This window comes from Equus caballus, chromosome 17, assembly GCF_041296265.1.
Source record: "Equus caballus isolate H_3958 breed thoroughbred chromosome 17, TB-T2T, whole genome shotgun sequence".
Taxonomy (NCBI): Eukaryota; Metazoa; Chordata; class Mammalia; order Perissodactyla; family Equidae; genus Equus; species Equus caballus.
This window is the reverse complement of record NC_091700.1, coordinates 100,792,335-100,812,591: the sequence shown is the minus strand read 5'-3', so window position 1 is coordinate 100,812,591 and position 20,257 is coordinate 100,792,335. Positions and strand designations below refer to the sequence as shown.

The 20,257-nt window shown below is 54.9% G+C and overlaps 1 protein-coding gene across 12 annotated transcripts in view; it reads right to left on the bottom strand.

The window, feature by feature from the left end:
• The window catches only part of TFDP1 (transcription factor Dp-1), a 48,829-nt gene that overhangs the window by 2,656 nt on the left and 25,916 nt on the right, over positions 1–20,257 (bottom strand). For all 12 annotated transcript variants that reach the window (XM_070240537.1, XM_070240540.1, XM_070240534.1 and 9 more), the window contains 8 exons: positions 14,996–15,102; positions 11,867–11,988; positions 10,101–10,266; positions 9,296–9,439; positions 8,690–8,758; positions 5,562–5,713; positions 4,864–5,030; positions 3,875–3,953 (listed from right to left, as the gene is read on the bottom strand). In XM_070240537.1, coding sequence (XP_070096638.1) covers positions 3,875–3,953; positions 4,864–5,030; positions 5,562–5,713; positions 8,690–8,758; positions 9,296–9,439; positions 10,101–10,266; positions 11,867–11,988; positions 14,996–15,102 — 1,006 coding nt within the window. The remainder of the gene's footprint in view (positions 1–3,874; positions 3,954–4,863; positions 5,031–5,561; positions 5,714–8,689; positions 8,759–9,295; positions 9,440–10,100; positions 10,267–11,866; positions 11,989–14,995; positions 15,103–20,257) is intronic.

Sequence of the window (20,257 nt, the reverse complement as noted above, 5' to 3'; positions counted from 1 at the left end):
TTCACCGGTTCAGATCCCGGATGTGGACAAGGCACCGCTTGACACGCCATGCTCTGGTAGGCGTCCCACATATAAAGTAGAGAAAGATGAGCATGGATGTTAGCTCAGGGCCAGTCTTCCTCAGCAAAAAGAGGAGGATTGGCAGTAGTTAGTTCAGGGCTAATCGTTCTCAAAAAAAAAACAGAGCTGGTGCATAAATCAGTAGCATTTCTACACACTAACAATGAACTAACAGAAAAAGAACTCAAGAACTCAATCCCATTCACAATCACAACGAAAAGAATAAAATACCTTGGGATAAATTTAACCAAGGAAGTGAAGGATCTATACAATGAAAACTACAAGACTTTCTTGAAAGAAATTGACGATGACATAAAGAGATGGAAAGACATTCCTTGCACATGGATTGGAAGAATAAACATAGTTAAAATGTCCATACTACCTAAAGCAATATACAGATTCAATGCTATCCCAATCAGAATCCCAAGAACATTCTTCACAGATATTGAACAAACAATCCTAAAATTCATATGGGGCAACAAAAGACCGCGAATTGCTAAAGCAATCCTGAGCAAGAAAAACAAAGCTGGCGGAATCACAATCCCCGATTTCAAAACATACTACAAAGCTACAGTGATCAAAACAGCATGGTACTGGTACAAAAACAGGTCCACAGATCAATGGAACAGAATTGAAAGCCCAGAGATAAAACCACACATCTATGGACAGCTAATCTTCGACAAAGGAGCAGAGGGCCTACAATGGAGAAAAGAAAGTCTCTTCAACAAATGGTGCTGGGTAAACTGGACAGCCACATGCAAAAGATTGAAAATTGACCAGTCTTTTTCACCACACACCAAAATAAACTCAAAATGGATCAAAGACCTAAAGATTAGGCCTGAAACAATAAGTCTTCTGGAAGAGAATATAGGCAGTACACTCTTGAACATCAGTTTCAAAAGAATCTTTTCGGACACTGTAACTCCTCAGCTGAGGGAAACAATAGAAAGAATAAACAAATGGGACTTCATCAGACTAAGAGCTTCTTCAAGGCAAGGGAAAACAGGAATGAAACAAAAAAACAGCTCACTAATTGGGAAAAAATATTCACAAGCCACTTATCCGACAAAGGGTTAATCTCCATAATATACAAAGAACTCACACTGCTTAACAACAAAAAAACAAACAACCCGATTAAAAAATGGGCAGAGGACATGAACAGACATTTCTCAAAAGAAGATATGAATATGGCCAATAGACACATGAAAAGATGTTCATCATCGCTAATCATCAGGGAAATGCAAATCAAAACTACACTAAGATATCACCTTACACCCGTTAGATTGGCAAAAACATCCAAAACCAAGAGTGACAAATGTTGGAGAGGTTGTGGAGAAAAAGGAACCCTCATACACTGTTGGTGGGAATGCAAACTGGTACAACCACTATGGAAAACAGTATGGAGATTTCTCAAAAAGTTAAAAATAGAAATACCCTATGACCCAGCCATCCCATTACTGGGTATCTATCCTAAGAACCTGATATCAGAAATCTCAAGAGTCCCTTGCACCCCTATGTTCATCGCAGCATTATTTACAATAGCCAAGACGTGGAACCAACCTACATGCCCAGAAACTGATGATTGGATAAAGAAGATGTGGGATATATATACACAATGGAATACTACTCAGCCATAAAAAAAGACAAAATTGGCCCATTCACAACAACGTGGATGGACCTCGAGGGCATTATGTTAAGCGAAATAAGCCAGTCAGAGAAAGACGAACTCTATATGACTCCACTCATAGGTGGAATTTAGTATATTGATAAGGAGATCTGATCGGTGGTTACCAGGGAAAAGGGGGGGTGGGGGGAGGGCACAGAGGGGGAAGTGGTGTACCCACAACATGACTAACAAAAATGTAAAACTGAAATCTCACAAGGTTGTAATCTATTATAACATTAAAAAAAAAAAAAAACAGAGCTGGGGTCCTGGTGAGCGGCCCCTGGGCTCAGCCACCACCCGGCCTCCCAGCACCGAATGAGTCAGACACAATGGGCCAGTTATCATCTCAGGGCACTGACCAGTGACAGTCCATGCCAGCCCCGAGGGGGAGGGACAGACGCACGTTCCACTACGAATCAGAACGTACTTACTGGGTTACAGTCAGAAGTAATTTCGATTTCTTAGTATCTGAGCTGAGCAGGAAGAAAAGCATTCTGGACTCAGAGATGCCTCCTGTCAGTGTGTGGAGGCCTAGGTGCCCTGGGAGCAGCCTCACGCACAGCTCCCTCCAGGCAACTGAAGGCCTTCACTGCTTCCCACAAACTAAGGAAATCATTTTTTAAACAATAAATCCAGTTACAGATAGCAGGACACGAAAGGGTCAGAACCCCACTGGAACTGCGGCCGTTACACCCAAGCAGAGGAGTCCAGGGGTGTGCCACCATGAACCGCACGTGGGGCTCTAACCCAGCAACAGAGGTCAGGAACCTGAAGGGCCGTGGCCACAGGCCAGAGCCGAGGCGCGTCTGCCACAGAGACGCTCCTATCCAGGCAAAGCCACAGGCACACGTCTTAACACCTCTCACTGGTATTACTAACGCTACACAACAAAAACTACCACGTTACACTCTTTGACAAACTAGTTCCACAGCCGAGAAATCAGCGAGCGACAAGCCAGAAAGCGTGAGCAGTTCAGCCACAGAGCTGTGCACTGGGGACGTCCGGCCACGGAGGGCAGCCCAGAAAGCACCGTGCCTCCGTAAACACCGTTAGCGCCAGCTCCTCTGCAAGGGCAGGGGCTTTGCTTCGCTCCTCTGAAAAACTGACGTGAGTCTCCAAAAACTTAATCAACAGAAGAATTTCACGAAGATGAAAGTTTAGAAAATACCCAAGCTCCACCTCTTGGGATAACCAGTGTTCAGCATTTTACAGCCTGACTGCTGCAGACACACGAGGCAAGAGACTCAGAATGAAAAACTGTGCTGACCTGTCGAAACCTGACCACGTGCCAGACACCCCACAAGGAACTTCACGCCTCTCGGCCCACAGAGGAGCAGGGACTGACCACCGCCAGCCCATCTCTGGGGAGTGGGCCAGGGCCGCAGAGCCGACCCCGGCCACGCCCTCAGGCCGGTGCCCAGCGCCCTCAGGGCCACACTGCATCGATGCCACGCACACGCTGCCATCTAGTAGATCAGTCCCGTTCTGGAGGACCTACAGACTGCTAGCTCATCTCATATTTTAAGAAATTACATATTTACTAGCATTTAGGATTAATATAAAGTAATATACTTGATGTACAACACAATATAAAAGTTAATAAAACCATCGTTTTGTCAAAACTTAATGCTGAAATTTATCTTATAGTTACTTTAAAAAACTAAGATAAACGCTCAGGGACGACATAATTCTGCTCTATGGATTGCTAGGTCAAAGATTAAACACACACTGGTTTAAATAAAAAAGTTTCTTCAATAACATAAAAAATACATACAATAAGAGATAAAGTGAAAAAAAGCAGAGAAAAAATCACGTGTACGTTGTGACTCAAGAGCGTTAGAAAGAAATTGGAGGAAACGCCGGGGGCGCCCACCACTCGGGCTCTGGCAGGGGCTCTGGGCAGTTTCTGCACCCACTTCCCTGTGTGCTACTTTCTAAAAATAAAAACCACGTGTGACTGTCCATTTTTGGAGGGAAGAACCCTTTCCACATGGGGTCAAGCTACGGGTGTGACTTTGGGACCCATGGCTGATGTCCCCCAGGTGGGGAGAGGGTCCTGTCTACACAGAGTTCAGTCTGAGCAGCTTGGAATCGGGTGGCTGATGCGAAAGCTGGGGTCCACTGCCCGCCCGCCCGCCCTGCAGTCACCTGGCAGAGAGCCTCGTGCCGTTAGAAGTCGACACTGACGACGTGACGAAGACACCGCCGATTGATCCCTGAGCCATTTCTGGAAAGAGAAAGAAAATAAATCACACGTCACAAAACAGAGACCACAGAGACAAGGACACACGCTGATGCCGCATGCCACGCCCACAGCTGTACTGGCCAGCCCTTCTGTGCTGCGCCACCACAGGAAGCAGCCCTGCTGGTCTGGTGCATGGCCAACGGGCCAGAGGTCTGTCAGACCTTCCTTCACATGCAGGCACTGATGACAACCCAGCCGGGCAGTGCACCAGAAGCCATCATCATGAAGCAGAGCAGACAGGGAAAGGACCATCACCCACTCCCATCCTGGAAATGGCAGTCTGCACCGTGGACAGGGCCAAGACAGGGGATGTTAGGGACACGTCGCCTTGCGTGTCCCAGCCGGGTGGTGGCAGGGGTCTGGGGGCGGGCAAGAGTCAGTCTCAGTGGACGACCAGATGCCTGCGGCCAGATGCCCACTTGCTCTGGACGCTCAGGAGCCCTGTGTCCCACCCAACACAGAGCTCTCGGGAACAAACCCACACTGCACTGTGGGGCAAAGACGGCAGCTTCTTGCCACGACACTCCTTCCTTCCCGAGGCCAGGACCCGCCAGCTCAGCGAAGGACTCGCCAGACTGAGAGCCGGAGGCCCCACTCGCCCGGGCAGCGCCTCCGTATCCCACGCTACAGGGATCCATCAGCACCCCAGGGGCACGTCCGAGCCCGCCAAGCTCCTCGGCAAGTTTCACTCTCCCCACCAGGCCCTGCCTGGAAGGTGACATCCTGACTCACACCTCATCACAGAAACCGCACGGCAGGCCACAAATGCACGTGTGGACAGCCGCGCCCATGGCCTGCCCACTTCCGCGGTCCCCGGACGCTCACGTCCCTGGGCTGGAGGCTGTCCCTTGCCCTGGCCACACAGCTGCCGTGGCCGTGGGACACAACTGACCCGTCACATAGGGCTCCAGCGCTTTTGGTACCAGGCTCCTCACTACTTTCAGGTCTTCGGCAGAGCAGCTCCCGGACTCCAGCCCGCAGGCCATCCCCATACGCTTCAGCACCTCGATGTCATCGTGGATTTCAAATGTGTTGTCAAAATTGAACAGGTACTCGAATCTGGAGGAGAAACTGACTGTCAGAGAGGCACCACCTTCACGATGGAGACCGATGCGTTCGTTCAGGGCCCAGAGCAGGGCACCCGTCCACCCCAAGACCTCCTCGAGCTCCCCTGTATCTGCTATCTCTACAAAACGCATCGACTCACAAACAGTGACATGAGAGGCTGAGACAGCCTCACAAATCCCCCCAGTTCAACAGGCCTGGCCCCAGGAGGTGGGACCGTCCACCTGCGGCTCGGGCTGCCTGCCGCCCAGGGACGGACAGCAAACACCGCCCGCTGTCTGTGCCACGTTTACACGGCTGTCCTAATCACAATCCTGATAGGTTTGACTTCTCTTTTCAAAAGAGACGCACAATCAGGGAAATGAGAAGTGAACCTAAGTGAATTACGCTAAGAGGCAGTATTTCATAATTGTATCATGAACACGTTAACCAGACGGCTAGTCTCTTCTTCACACCACTGACTGCGGCCTCCGTCACGTCTGACTCGAGACTCACAGCAGAGACTGCAGGGCGGACAGAACCTACTTGTCATTAGAAATGCTGCAGTCGATGACGGTCTTCTTGCTGGTGTTCACGAGGATGAACGGCAGGTGGATGACAGAGTTGGGCGGGGGTGGCCGGCTGGCCTGCTGCTCTGCCTGGCGGTTTCTCTGCACCAGATTCTTGAAGGCAATTTGCTGAAAAAGATGAGCGATTGACACACCACTGGTACCTAACACCTTCTCCCAGCGTCCATGATGACCCTCCCCGAACCCCACCAGACGGCAAGGGGGTCTGGGCCCCCTTAGAGATCAGAGCAAACAGCTGGGGTGCTGCAGGCCCCGGTAGGCACACAGCACAAAAAACGCACCCTAAGAAACCAAATACCCAGAGAACTGAGCCCCTGGAGATGCAGGCCCTCACAGTGTTTAGACAGAAACATCCTCGCAAAACAGGAATAAAAGATGCATCGGCTCTGGAGGTTTCACTCCTTGCCCTCTCTGGGAAGGGGCCCTCAAGTGCCTAAGCCAGCCCACCCATGCATCGCGGCCTCAGAAGGCTGGGGGGGGTGGGGAGGCAGTCGTGGCCCTGGAGCCTCCCAGGAGAATAGGTGCGCCCCGTGGACCTGGAGGCCAAGGGTTCCCCTCCAGGGCTGAGTGCTCAGGCCTAACACCAGAAAGCCAGGTCCCGGAGCGACGTCTGCCTTCAAGGTAACTTTCCTGCTGCTAATTTAAGCCTGGAAAGGTCCCCTCCCTCCCCGACTGGCCTCTCCAGCGCTGCCCGGCTATGGGACCCAGGAGCCGCCTTGGGTTTTCTCTAAGTAGCGAGGAGGCACTATGGAGACAGGAGGGAACAAGGCATTCTAAGGGGGCAGCCGACTGGAAGGAAGAAGCAGGGGTCGAAGGAGCCCCGACCCGGTGCAACCTCCCTGCCGGCAGTTCTGTCCATCTGCTCTTCGTTTCCTGCATCTCCTCTGCCCCCTTGGCCCTTGACTGCTTCCCATCCACCAAGGCCACCCTCCCCTCGGCTGGCCCCCAGGGAGAGGGTCCCAGACACCTCTCCTGAGGACAGTGGAGAGACTGAGACTCAGGTGAGGTGCCCCGTGCTACACACACCGGCCCAGGTGCCATGCTCACCCTCAGCCGGGGTCCACAGGCTCTGCGGGCGCTGGCTGGCCCTCCTGGCCTTTGCCCAAGTTTTGAGACCTCCCACCCTCAGCGGCTGGGCCTGTCCCGCCCCTGTGCTTCCTCCCAGCATCCTCTGCCTGCCTCAGCTTCTAACACCCCGGTCCTTGGGTTCATGGACACACGCCCCCAGGGCCCAATGCCCTCTGACCTCACACAGGGCCTGTGGCCTCATGACCCTTGGGGTCCAGAAGCAGCTCAATAAATCACTGTGAAGCCACCTGCCTTCCCTTCCCTGACCAACCGCTGCTTCTGCCGGCAGCTGTCCCCACCCCGGGCCCCCGCCAGGCTGCCTCAGTCCAGGACCCACGCCCCTCCAGCAAGCAACTTGCACGCCATGCGTGCGCTTTCGCTTCCAACTCCGAATACACATCTCCAGAACCCAGCAGAGCTGAGGCCCGTGCCTGGGGACGTCTCTGCCAGCCCAGGGGATGGCAGTGTGCTCACTGACACACGTGTCTGAAGGGACAGGGACAGTGGAACGCTCACTGACACGTCTGAGGGGACAGGGACAGCGGCACGCTGACAATGTCTGAGGGGACAGGGATGGCAGCGTGCTGACACGTGTCTGAAGGAACAGGGACGGCAGCATGCAGACACGCGTATCTGAGGGGACAGGGATGGCAGCGTGCTGACACATGTCTGAGGGGACAGACACAGCAGTGTGCGGACATGTGTCTGAGGGGACAGGGATGGCAGCGTGCTGACACATGTCTGAGGGGACAGACACAGCAGTGTGCGGACACATGTGTCTGAGGGGACAGGGATGGCAGCATGCAGACACGCGTATCTGAGGGGACAGGGACAGCAGCGTGCAGACATGTGTGTCTGATGAGACAGGGACGGCAGCGTGCTGACACATGTCTGCAGGAACAGGGACGGCAATGTGCGGACACATGTGTCTGAGGGGACAGGGACGGCAGCGTGCTGACACATGTCTGAGGGGACAGGGACAGCAGCATGCAGACACGCGTATCTGAGGGGACAGGGATGGCAGCGTGCTAACACGTCTGAAGGAACAGGGACAGCAGTGTGCTGACACGTGTCTGAGGGGACAGGGACGGCAGCGTGCTAACACGTCTGAAGGAACAGGGACAGCAGCATGCAGACACGCGTATCTGAGGGGACAGGGACGGCAGCGTGCTGACACGTGTCTGAGGGGACAGGGATGGCAGCGTGCTGACACGTGTCTGAGGGGACAGGGATGGCAGCATGCTGACACGTGTCTGAGGGGACAGGGATGGCAGCGTGCTGACACGTGTCTGAAGGAACAGGGACAGCAGCACGCAGACACGCGTATCTGAGGGGACAGGGACAGCAGCGTGCAGACATGTGTGTCTGATGAGACAGGGACGGCAGCGTGCTGACACATGTCTGAGGGGACAGGGACAGCAGCGTGCTAACACGTCTGAAGGAACAGGGACAGCAGCGTGCTGACACGTGTCTGAGGGGACAGGGACAGCAGTGTGCTAACACGTCTGAAGGAACAGGGACAGCAGCGTGCTGACACGTGTCTGAGGGGACAGGGACGGCAGCGTGCTGACATGTGTCTGAGGGAACGGACAGGACACGCTGACGCGTTCTCTGACCATACTTGCCAACCTCTGACTGGTAATTGCCAAGACGCACATCAGGCCCACGCGCAGCTTGCATACTTAACCTGGGGCTTGCCGCTCAGAACATGCTTCACATGTGTCCCCAAGATATCCCCCGCCACTTAGACATTGTGAAAAGTGATACACAAGCTCTCAAGTGTGCACATGCTCACGCTCACACTTGCACACTCTCTCTAGGAACAGGGCCCATGTCTGCAAGAGTTTGTGTCAGTGACCCCGCCACAGGAGGAGCTCCATGACTCTATAAAACTCGCGTTCCACACGTCCAAGCAGAGATTTTATTTACCACGTAGGAACGTACTGTTGTTGAGAAAGAACTAAATTATAGAACGAATAAAAGCTACCGTGCCTCCAAAGATAAGCATCTCATTACCTGCAGAATGAGTTCTTGAAGCTGGGACTGTTTCTGTTTTATTCTTTCAAGTCTTCTCTGTCTTTCTACCTTCAAAAATAAACCCCCCATATGGGAAGTCGTCACGACTTGTTTAACACAGGACGTTTCAAAACCCCCATCAACACAGCACCGCCCAAGCAGGCTCTTGCCAAAGACGTCGGCCCTGAATCTAAGGGTGGGGACAGACGGATCTAGAGAGTGGCAGGCGACACATTCTCCTCCTGTCTTCTCTGGTTTTCTGGATATGGTTAATAACGATATTAAAAAAAAATCCCACAAGCAAGGGTTCAGAATTTACCTACACTGAAGACCACGTCCTGACAGGGCCGACCACCCCCCGCCCAGCGCGCATCTGCAGAGCCCAGGCAGGCTGGACGGAGAGCGCACCGACATCAGATGGGAAGGGACAAGCCTTGACCAGACACCTCAGGACACGGAAACCACCTGTCCACCTGCTCCAGGCAGGCCTAGGGCAGATGGCACAGGCCCTGTCACAGGGAACAGAGCTGCAGACAGCGCTGCTTTAAGCAGACAGCTCACAGATAATCCCCAGGGATATCTGGGAGGTGACGGGCCAGGCCGTACCTCCAGGTTCTGACATTCCTGAGCCGAGTTGGTGGGCAGGCCGATCCACTTGATCTCCTTCTTCTCCTTGGAGATGATATTCATGGCCATGAGCACGTTTAAGGCATCGTAGACTCGCCGTCTTATGTTCTTCTGGTCGTAAGCCTGGGAAGATGCGGGGGATCCCAAACGATCCGGAGCAGCTCACGGATCAACGCTCACACGTCAGACCCCGCACACACTCAGGGAAGGGTCTCCACTGCAGCTCGCACATCAACGCTCACACGTCAGACCCCGCACACACTCGGGGAAGGGTGTCCACTGCAGCTCATGGATCGACATACACATGTCCGACCCTGCACACACTCGGGGAAGGGTCTCCACTGCAGCTCATGGATCGACATACACATGTCCGACCCCGCACACACTCGGGGAAGGGTCTCCACTGCAGCTCATGGATCGACATACACACGTCTGACCCCGCACACACTCGGGGAAGGGTCTCCACTCGCCCGTGTGGTATAAACTCATCGCAGCAGCTCCCAGCATCACTCCTAAGAAGTCCACAGACCCCGCATGGCTAATGACGTAGGGCGGCCGGGAGAGAGCGCGTTTCTGTTGGGGGAGGTCACCCGACACACGGCTGGAGCCCACGTGTGGGAACATTTGGGGACGATGGGGCGTTTTACCCACAAATGTGTGAGGAAGGGTCCTGCAGTTCTCAGGACTTCTCCATACATTTGCAGTCGTTTCAAATGGAGACGGAGCAGGCGGTGGCTGCCTGTGCACTCTGCTGCTCGGGACCCCGTGCGTGCAGCACACTTACGGACTCGCTGGGCAAGATGTGGTTGTCGGCGGCACTGAACTCCGCCACCAGCTCGTCGGCCACCTCGTTGTAGGACGTGGTCCCCTTCCTCTGCACCTTCTCACAGACCTTCATGGAGAAGTGCCGCAAGCCCTTCCCGTTCTTCTCGCCCTTCCTGTTGCGTTTCCTGTGGACGCACCGGGGGAGGCAGCAGCCTTAGTGTTCGTGGAACCGGCCCTAAGACGCACGCTCACCTCCAGGGTGCAAGTCCTGCCAACGCCAGAGCCACACGCAGCCGGGGCCCTGGCTCCACCTCAGCACAGCGGCAGGCGTTGACGTCTCCTTGCTTTGAAGACCAGAAAACCAACTTCGAAGTGTCCAGCCCTGATATCTGTACCTTTAACTCTCAGGAAAATGGGGCAGAAGTCCAAAAGGGCAGGACAGGACCAGCACCTGTCTGCTGCGCCTCAACACACCGAACACCACCTCTTACAAGATGCCGACCAGCATCAGGAGTTAGGCGAGTTCTGCCACAAACTTAGGAACTTTCAGGGCGAATCTGAGGAAGCTGAGACGGGCCAGTGGGCATGCCACGCTGAAAAGCAGGGTGGCCTCAGGTCGGGGGCAATCCAGCATCTTGACTCTAAGTCACCACTCGGAGGAAGGGTCCTGACCTCCTAACTGGGGGGACTTCAGGGCTAATGGGTTTGCTCTACAGCTAGCCAGACATGGTTCTGCGGCTTTGTTTTTGTTTGTTTGTTTTTAGGGAAAGTCACACAGCTGACCTTCGAGTAAAATCGTCTTCACATCAGTTTGCGTTAGTGGAAGAAAGGATCTAACGGTGTGGTGGGCCATGCAGTGGGGCTGTCACTGAACAGCAAAGTCATGCATGGCTGCAGCGGGTGAAGCTGCAGAGAGACCATCGCATTCACATGACAGTCCTGAAATGCTATCCCTCAAGGCAGACAACGGGAACCTCAGTTACCCTGTGCTGAGAAGCCAGCTTCCTCCTCTTCCCACCAAGAGCTGACCACCTTCTACAGCGTAGCCGTCACCCCACAACCACAGGGGTGGCTCTCCCTCCCACTACAGTGTGGCCTCCACCCCACAGCCACAGGGGGTGGCTCTCCCTCCCACTACAGCGTGGCCTCCACCCCACAGCCACAGGGGGCTCTCGCGGCCCCCACGGCGTGGCCTCCACCCCACAGCCACAGGGGGCTCTCGCGGCCCCCACGGCGTGGCCTCCACCCCACAGCCACAGGGGGCTCTCGCGGCCCCCACGGCGTGGCCTCCACCCCACAGCCACAGGGGGCTCTCGCGGCCCCCACGGCGTGGCCTCCACCCCACAGCCACAGGGGGCTCTCGCGGCCCCCACGGCGTGGCCTCCACCCCACAGCCACAGGGGGCTCTCGCGGCCCCCACGGCGTGGCCTCCACCCCACAGCCACAGGGGGCTCTCGCGGCCCCCACGGCGTGGCCTCCACCCCACAGCCACAGGGGGCTCTCGCGGCCCCCACGGCGTGGCCTCCACCCCACAGCCACAGGGGGCTCTCGCGGCCCCCACGGCGTGGCCTCCACCCCACAGCCACAGGGGGCTCTCGCGGCCCCCACAGCGTGGCCTCCACCCCACAGCCACAGGCGCCCCTGTAGCTGACCTGTCCTTCACAAGGAAGAGTGTGCCATGATGACACATCTCTTCCAGGCGTGCGGTGGACATTTCTCGATCCTCTGGCATGAGGCAGGCCCTGTGGCCAGAGAGCAGGGTTACTGTTCTGGCAATGTGCTTACCCGGCAGACCAGGGTGAAGGCTCTGAAGGCTGGTTCTGGGAGACAAAGTGGGCGCTAGGCGTGTGCGGGCTTCCGACCACTATCGTGCTGGGCGCCGCAGGCCGCTGAGGAGTACCAATCACCTACAGCCAGAAAGACAACCAGATAATGAGGATCCATCCCACAGGCGATGCTGTCATCTCATCATTTCTCACCGCCCACAGCCAGTGCTGAGCTTTATAACCACGCACATCAGAAGGAAAGGGACAGTGTGAGGACCCCTCAGCACCTGACTGCACCGAGAGCATCCAGCCCGCTCTGAACGTAGCTTTATTCCCATCAGCCTCAGGCAATAACATCCCCAGCCAAACAGAAGCACAGAAACATCAGGCAGCCTGATGGGCCGCCCACAGGGCACACACCTCAGGGCACGGCCTGGATGGGGTCACGCTCAATCTCATCGTGTGGGGTGTGTAAATCGGGCGTCCCAGGCATGGACCTCACGGGGGACCCCACACGCCCCCATCTCCCTCTCGGCCTCTCCTACTTTCCTTCCTTCATTGAAATGGACAGGACAGAACTCTCTCCTCCAGTGGTGCCAGAGAGAGGCCAAACAGGGAACAACTCTCAGAACAAAAGGGACATAGGGTAGGACACGTGGGGCCCACCAGGTCATCCACGTGAGGGGAGCCCCATCCCGACAGCAGCTTTGTAGGGGAGCTGGGTACCCCAAAGGCAGGGGAAGGGAGGCAGTTGGTGCTAGGAGCAAAGGCAGGGCTCCCCGCCCCAAGGGACGCACGCGGGTGAGCACACCTCAGGGATGCAGCACGCAGCCGCCCCCCGCCACGGCATGTCTGGCACCAACCACCTGCTCCACTGAAGGACAGACAGCCCTGCTGTGTCTTTCCACAACAAAGATTGAGAACGTGGGTCCCGTCAGTTAATAGTCAAACGTCAACACCAGGACACACAGTCATCGCCTTGCCCAGACAAGGAAAACCCCAGCTTCTCAAAGATCTTATTGCATGACTTTATCTAAACCAATGAACTGAAATTACTCAGAAACGCCATTTCTCAGTCACCACACAGCACAGGGCCAAGGGCTGGGTGGCCCAGCGGGAGGGCGGACCACAGCCTCAGGACTCAGTGCAGCCGCTGCCCAGGCTATTTCAAGCTGGATGCCCCCTCCAGTCCCCTTCTTAGTGGGATAAGTGTGTTACCTGCGCAGCCCTAATTCAGCTGACGGGGCACTCAGTAAATTCTCCCTAAGCCCAGGTCACCTGTCAATGTTAATGACCCACAAACCATGGCAAGAAAAACAGCTCCACCAGATTTCATCTTTTAATTCATATTTCCAGTGATGAAAGCTTCGTCACAGTTGTTCAAACCATAGGTCAGCCTCATTTGAAAGCCATGAAATCAAATAGCAAACTTTCTGAAAAATGACACAGGAGAGAGAAGAGGACAAATCTCCCTGAGGCGGGAACGTGCGTGAACTTCTGCTTCTGTCCAGTGAGTGTGTGACGGGCACGGGGGACCCCTCCAGCTGAGGCTCGTGTGCACAGTGTGTGCAGCACGGATCCGTCCCTAGGTTCCACCCGGACCCGCTGGCCACACTCTGCAGGGAGCAGATGCACAACGCCAGCACCCCTGCAGCAGGCAGAAGCAGACGTAATTGGCCTCCCGTGCTTGCTCCCCCAGCAGAGGGCTACCTAACTCCAGACAAATGCCCTCCCTCTCGTCCTCGCCCTGAGTTCACTGTCGTGCAGCAAGCGTGGAAACCCAGAGGGCCAGGTGTGACCGCTCACAGGAGGGCCTCCCAGAAGATGGACAGGTGAGCCCCAGAGGCTCCTAGTGCCCACGGGCCATCACCTGTGGCACTGACATCTGCGGGTTTCTCTCCTTTGCTGTTTCAACTATTTTACATGGAAATCTTGTCCCGAGGGGAACAGTCTGGGCCATGAGCCAAGTGCCCACCACCAGTCAGGGGAGGGGGCCCACAAGCCCCGGTCACGTCTTCACTCGTGTGAGGATGGAGCCTTGGCTCCAGGCAGAGCAGCCAGCCCTCATTTCTGACCCTGTGACATGCAGGATCCAGGAGCCATGTAAGGTGGGCGCTCCAACTCACAGCACCGGGATCTTGTGAAGGATGAATTACCTTTACAAGCTCCACCCAAAACAGCTTAGCATCACCGATTTAACTTCAGACTGATAAAGTTTAAGGTGCACAACAGAAAAACCTTTACATTAATTTTCCTCCCTACTATTTATACTGACAATAAGAACAGAACTGTTCCTATACTTGATGAGGTTTATTCCCAGCCTAAACCCTACTATAATACACAGTGCCCATAAAATAAAATTGTATGCGTCACAAAGTAAAACATAAAATGGAATAGTTTATACCAAAAGACATTTATTGAAAAGCTGTGATGTGCCGAATATGGCCTAGGACTTCCACACACTATCGCTTTCAAAACCACCACAGCAATTCTGCTAAGAAACTGTGGTCACATTTTCCTGATGGGCTGGGTGACGGGCAGCAGCTGCACACCCGCCTGGGGTGGTTGCCTGGAATGGGAGCAAGCTCAGGGGGCAGTAAACGCCCTCCTTTCTCACGGCCCAAGAGTAGGGATGACTTCAGCCTGACCAGCATTATGCCTCGAAGAGGGCCAATAAGTCTCACAGGTGGAGCTGATCATGGGTGGGGCACACAGGAGGGAGGGCGCCAGGCATAGTCCCAGGAGCACAGACTCGCCCTGGACCCTCCTGTGGGGTGTGACGGGAGGGGACAGGCAGGGACACGGCCATCCTGCAGAGCGCCAGACCCACCGTGAGCTCCGCACGGACACCACCCCCGTTTCCCAGGCAGGTAAGCAACGTCCACCCTGATGAGGGTCAAGGCCACGCTGCCCTGCCCTGGGCTGGGTCCCACATTCCAGCCGCACAGACGGAAGCCCCAAGAGGGGGAGGACACACAAGCCCCGGGAAACCCCTGCGCAGAGCCCAACGCTCCCAACGTCTGAGCAAGGGGACCTCCCCGCCCCGCAAGCACTCCGCCACAGACCGCAGTGGCCGGCCTCCCACCCAGCCTCCGCGCGGAGCCCGGGGCCACCATCCCAGAGCCGCAGGCCGCCCGCCCGGCCTCACCACTTGCTGTGCGATGTTGACGTTGGACTGTCCGAACGTCTTTGGCAGGAGCTGCTTCCCGAGCGTGTTCACTGTGGACGGGTGGACGGCCACCAAGGACACAACACCTGCAACAAGCAGAACGCAGTCGGTTGTCTCCTGAATTGGGGTAAAGGCGACAGTTCCAGGACGACGCTGCTTCTAATTAGAAACCCACACTCCCCCACTTTCACCATTTTAGATCTGTGGTCAGCTGCAAGCACCTCTACGAGGCTTAATTCTCAGTTTGGGGGGACTGCATGGATGCTCACTCTCCCAGACAGCCAGCCCCTCTCCAGGCACTTCTGCATCCAGGGGCTGGGGGCTCAGGTGGCCCCGGGTGCATCGACCTGCTCTGAGCCCCTGTGGGGTGTCTGCCCACTGATGGAATATTCTGGTAGGATTACAAGACCTGGAGGTGACAGCTCTTAAAAGCCTACAATTCTCCGAAAAATACAGAATAGAATTTTAAAGTCAGAATTAACTTGTATCCCACCATTTCTCTATATTTTCACAAAGCTAGAAATCCAACAATCCCCTTTCCTTGAGAAGCGGAATCACATTTCTGCTTCCAGGAAGAATGCCCGTGAGGATGCTGCCCCCTCCTTGGAAACAGACGACCTCAGGGCAAAGCCGAGGGAAGGCCCACGTGGGGAGGGGAACAATCACGCGGTCAACAGGTGAGGCCCAGAGAGTCCGTGTGCCTGCACCGTCCTAGGGCCTGGGGATACAACAGTGAATGAAATAATAAAATATTTTATTTTACGTAATAGATAATAAAATATAAAATAGAGTAGAAATGATAAAATTTCAAAATATAAAAATAAAGCCCTTGCCCTCATAGCCTCAGAGGGCTGAGAGAAAATAAGCAGAGGAGACACATAAAACGGGTGGCGGTTCCCCAGGAAAGAGGGCAGGGCACATGGCACCCACAGGAGGCAGGAGGCAGGCAGCTCGGCCCTGGAGAACCGGAACCAAGCAGCACGGTGCAGGGGAGCTCAGCCCACAGGCACAGAAGGGCCTCAAACACCCACAGGGAAGGCTGGCGTCTGTGGCTTCTGCCACACGAGGGGAGGTGAAGCCCAGGCTGGTTGTGCTACTGGACCCCCCGGGTCTCCCCAGAGCCGAAGGGCCTCCTCCAGCCGGCCAGGGGCAAGCGGGGAGCCGGGCTTCTGTCCTCGCAGGGTTGGAGGTGGCGGCTCTGCGGGCGGGGCCTCCACAGAGGCCAACCTGGGCCGGCACTTCCTTCACAGCCCTGTTCAGAGTCGCGATGACATCCAGACATCCAACAAGACATCGTCTTCCACGTGGCTCCGGGAAGTCTCAGTGTTGAACCCTTTACAGTCCGTGCATTTTAAAGAACACACTTCTTCAAAATTCAACAGAGAATGGACTTGGCTCTACATGTGAACACTGAGTAATTTCTCTTAGTGACCTAAGGTGACGGAGACAGTCACCCCTCAGTTCCACTGGCTAAATGTTAGTATTTTTACCAACCAACAACAGATACTTAAATGACTTTCTGTAGTTTATTTGCTTAGAGTTTCTTATTTTCCTCTAAAAATAAAGATTTGCATCTTAACAAAAGTAAATTTTTAAAATTGTTTTAGATATATGGAAAATATTTTAAAAGACAAAAATAAAGTTATTCTATTTTGCGCTGAGAGATTTGAAATAAAGTTAGGCAATAAAACATTTCCCTTTTTGGATTCTCATACAGATTATTAAGTAGTAAGTTTCCAGGAATACGGGATTGATTCATAAAAAAAGATAACACCAGATTTTTTCCAACTTGAAAATGATTCTCTAATTTTCAATGGACCTTCTTTGATAGAAGCTTGCAGAGTCACTGTCAGCATCAACAGTTCAGCCCATTCTTACAACATCGTATTTTAAAGCTTATTTTGCATGTCAAAGACATGAAGTCAGAACACGTCAGTCGACAGGACCAGGCAGTCATCCTAAATGGCTAGACCCGCAGGTCTGGCCAGAAGACTGCCCACTCACTCCACAGCCAACATGACCCCCCAGGGCCACAGGCGCGAGACGACTCCCATTTCCTCCCAGCTGGGGTCTGGGCGACAGCAGAGCTGCGAGGCAGCAGTGGACGTGCCAGGGGTCCGCTCCCTCCAGTGCCTCTCCTTTGTGCTTTCATTGAGCGAGAAATTCTTCAAACACAAGTACTGCGTTGCAGCCTGGCTTGCTCCAGGCACCTAGACTCCACTCCAGTGACCACGTCACCATAGCTGCGGAAGAGACTGAGCAGCAGAGCCACCTCGCAGCCCCAGTGTCCACATGGCAGCTCTCAGGTCGACAGGCACGTCCGTCCATTTCCCACATTCTCCACGCAAGACCATGGATCCAAGAACGACATGAGCACCGTGTGCGTGGGCCTTAAGATGCAGAAAAGGGTGTCGATGGCAGGCATCCTGCATCTCTGCTCACACTGTCTCAAGAACTTCAGGGTCAATGGAGAAGTCTAGCTGACATCCTTCACACAGCGCCATGATCATGGGAACACGAACAGATGGCACGGAAAACGCCCTCGCTCTGTTCCACGGATGCTGCAGCTGACATCAGGTGGGCCTCCTGCGGCCAAGCAAGGCTTTCTCTCAGGTGGACCCGCCTGAGAGTATCTCATTTTTGGTTTAATCTGACCATAGAAATTAGAATACTTAACACATCTCCCTGATAAAGTCGTCGCAAACAGTCTCTTTATTGAGGAGGCAGGAACTAGCATCTCACTAACAAGACAGGTTAAACTGAAACACAGCCTAGGAATCTACTCAACAGAAATAGTATTGTTTCAACCATAAAATGTGCTTTCATGCAAAATTCTGCTTTCATCAACAGAAAAAGGATTCTAAAAATATTACAGAAACACATTTTTGTAATTATGAATCGTATTCTGTTAATATAGGTTTTAAGATAAATTGTGAAAGCGTAAGATTTGGTGTTTTCTTGAAAATAATTTTAAGCAAACATTTTTAAATTTTCAGAACCTAAAGTTTTAAGAGTTACTATTTCGCCCACCATGCTATCAATGTTCTGTCTGCTGACAAGGCCACAGGGCGCTACCGCGGCCTCTGCCCGCCGCCTCCTCACGGCTCTGCCACAGGCGAGGGCAGCTGCTGCCCCACGGGCGCCGGGGTGGCTCTCCTCTCAGTCCCAGGAGGAGGAGCTTCCTCCCTGCGCAGACAGGCCGCTCCTGCGCGAGCCTCGTAAACTCAGGAAGAATGGGCTCTGGGGGAGCTGCTCCATGGAGGGAGCTGGTCCTCGTGCATCCTGGGCAGTGACCCGCACCACTTCCCCTTGGGGCAGCGTTTTCCTCAAGCCCAGGAGCACGGCTCACGGGTGGGACATCGTCACCACACTTCAGGGACGGAGCAGCGAGAGCTGATGCCTCTCGCCGCATTCCGTGAGGGCTGCCACCGGGGCCGAGCAAGTCCCGCCGCTTCCTCCACAGTGGGCTCCACTCCCGACCGTGGCAAAAGGCCAGTTTGAACTTACCCAACACGCGTGTGCAAGCATGTGTGTGCGTGTGCATGTGGAGGGCACAGTTTCAAGAACTATAAAGAACACGAAGTTTTCAGTCACACATCACTGCCAACTTCTCACCCCTCCTGCCTCTGCACCCTGTTCTACAGCTGAAGACACTGAAGCAGGACACGCCACGCCACAGGGCCAGGCGCTCTCACCCATGACACGAGGACGGCGATGGGCAATGCTCCAGGTGAGAAGAGCGTGGAGGCGGCCCTGCGGCCCAGAGCTGAAAATGTGACTGCACGCACCTGCACAAAGGGCTCAGAGTCTTCAGGAGAAAGACGAGTTCGTGTTAATCATCCACTGACAGGAAGGAGAGCTCCATCAGAGAGGGGCCAGGGAAATACGGGTGGCTCAGAAACTGCCCGGAATGGCCCAGCCACGGAAACCGAAGTCACACCATCACCTGGAGCAAGTGTGTGCATCTCAAAACATCACAGGCACACACGCCGGAGTCAGAGTGTCCCCAACAGTAAACATGCACCAACACCCACCATGACATTCCTAACTGTCCTCACAGGCACAGGAGAGTCTCTCGCAGTGAGCAGGTTACTTGTATGATAAACAAAAATTTCTCAACTTGAAAAGGCAGCAAGTATGATGAAGGGCAGACAGACAGCTGCAGACCAGAGAAGAGGGCGCACCAGCAGCTGTGGCCCCAGGTCAGGTCTGAGCAGAAGACCGGGAGGGAGCAGGGTGTCGGGAAGGGCGCGTGGCGCCTGCCTGGCAGAGGCGGCGGCCTGAGCCCAAGCAGTGGCTCCCTTCTGGCTGGAAGAGAAGGCCCATGCAGGAGCGGTGAGAAACAGGTGAGAAGACAGCTGGGCAGGGGCTCCCCCAGAGGAGGGGTGGGCGCAGGGCCCCCAGGACCAGGCAGGGAAGTGGACAGACTGCCAGTGGGTCGGGGCCGCAGGAGGAACGCAGGAGAGGAACACCGGTGAGGACCATGAAGTCTGAACACTGACAGCTCCAAGATTGGTGAGGATGGGGGGGTGACCGGGCGCGAGTGGCGCAGCCACGAGACCCAGCTCCCACTCCTGGGAGTGAAAGCCAACGGCTGCAAAGGGTCACGCGGCATCACGGCCACGAGCAAAGCCTGGCGCAGTCCCGATAGCCGCTCTTCGGGGCCCGTGGAGACCAAAGGCTGGCATTCAGTGCGTCTTTCTGGGAAATAGCTTTTTGAGTCTCGCAGGGGGTGATGGTTAACCCTGTGTGTCAGTCTGCCGAGTGCTAGTCCCCGGTCAACAAGCTGAACACCTGCCTAGGACTACCTACCTGACAGACAGATGGGATGGAGCACATGTATGAGAGGGGCGGTCAGACGACCTGGTCCTGCTCCCTCCACGGGGAAACCCCCAGTGCCCGGAACAGCATCTGGCTGCACATTCAGACGGACGGCAGCTCTGTTTGCTACAAACGAGTTCTCTGGAAGGAGACCCGCGGCGGCCTCGCCTGTGTGGGCGGGGCGAGGGCTGCGGAGCGGGGCTACCAGTGCCTTCTCATCCCCAAACCTGCTGTGAGGCAGGAGGGACAGGAGCCCCGAGCGCCTGGGGCTGCAAGGCCCAGCAGAACCGCAAGCACAGAGGGAGACGCAGGAGAGCCAGGGAGGGGTGGCTCAGCAAGCCCCCCGCCCACCACGCGACTAGAACGAGCCCAGCCAGGAGGACAAGGGCAGCCCGGGCTTGGCGCCGGCACTCCAGGTGC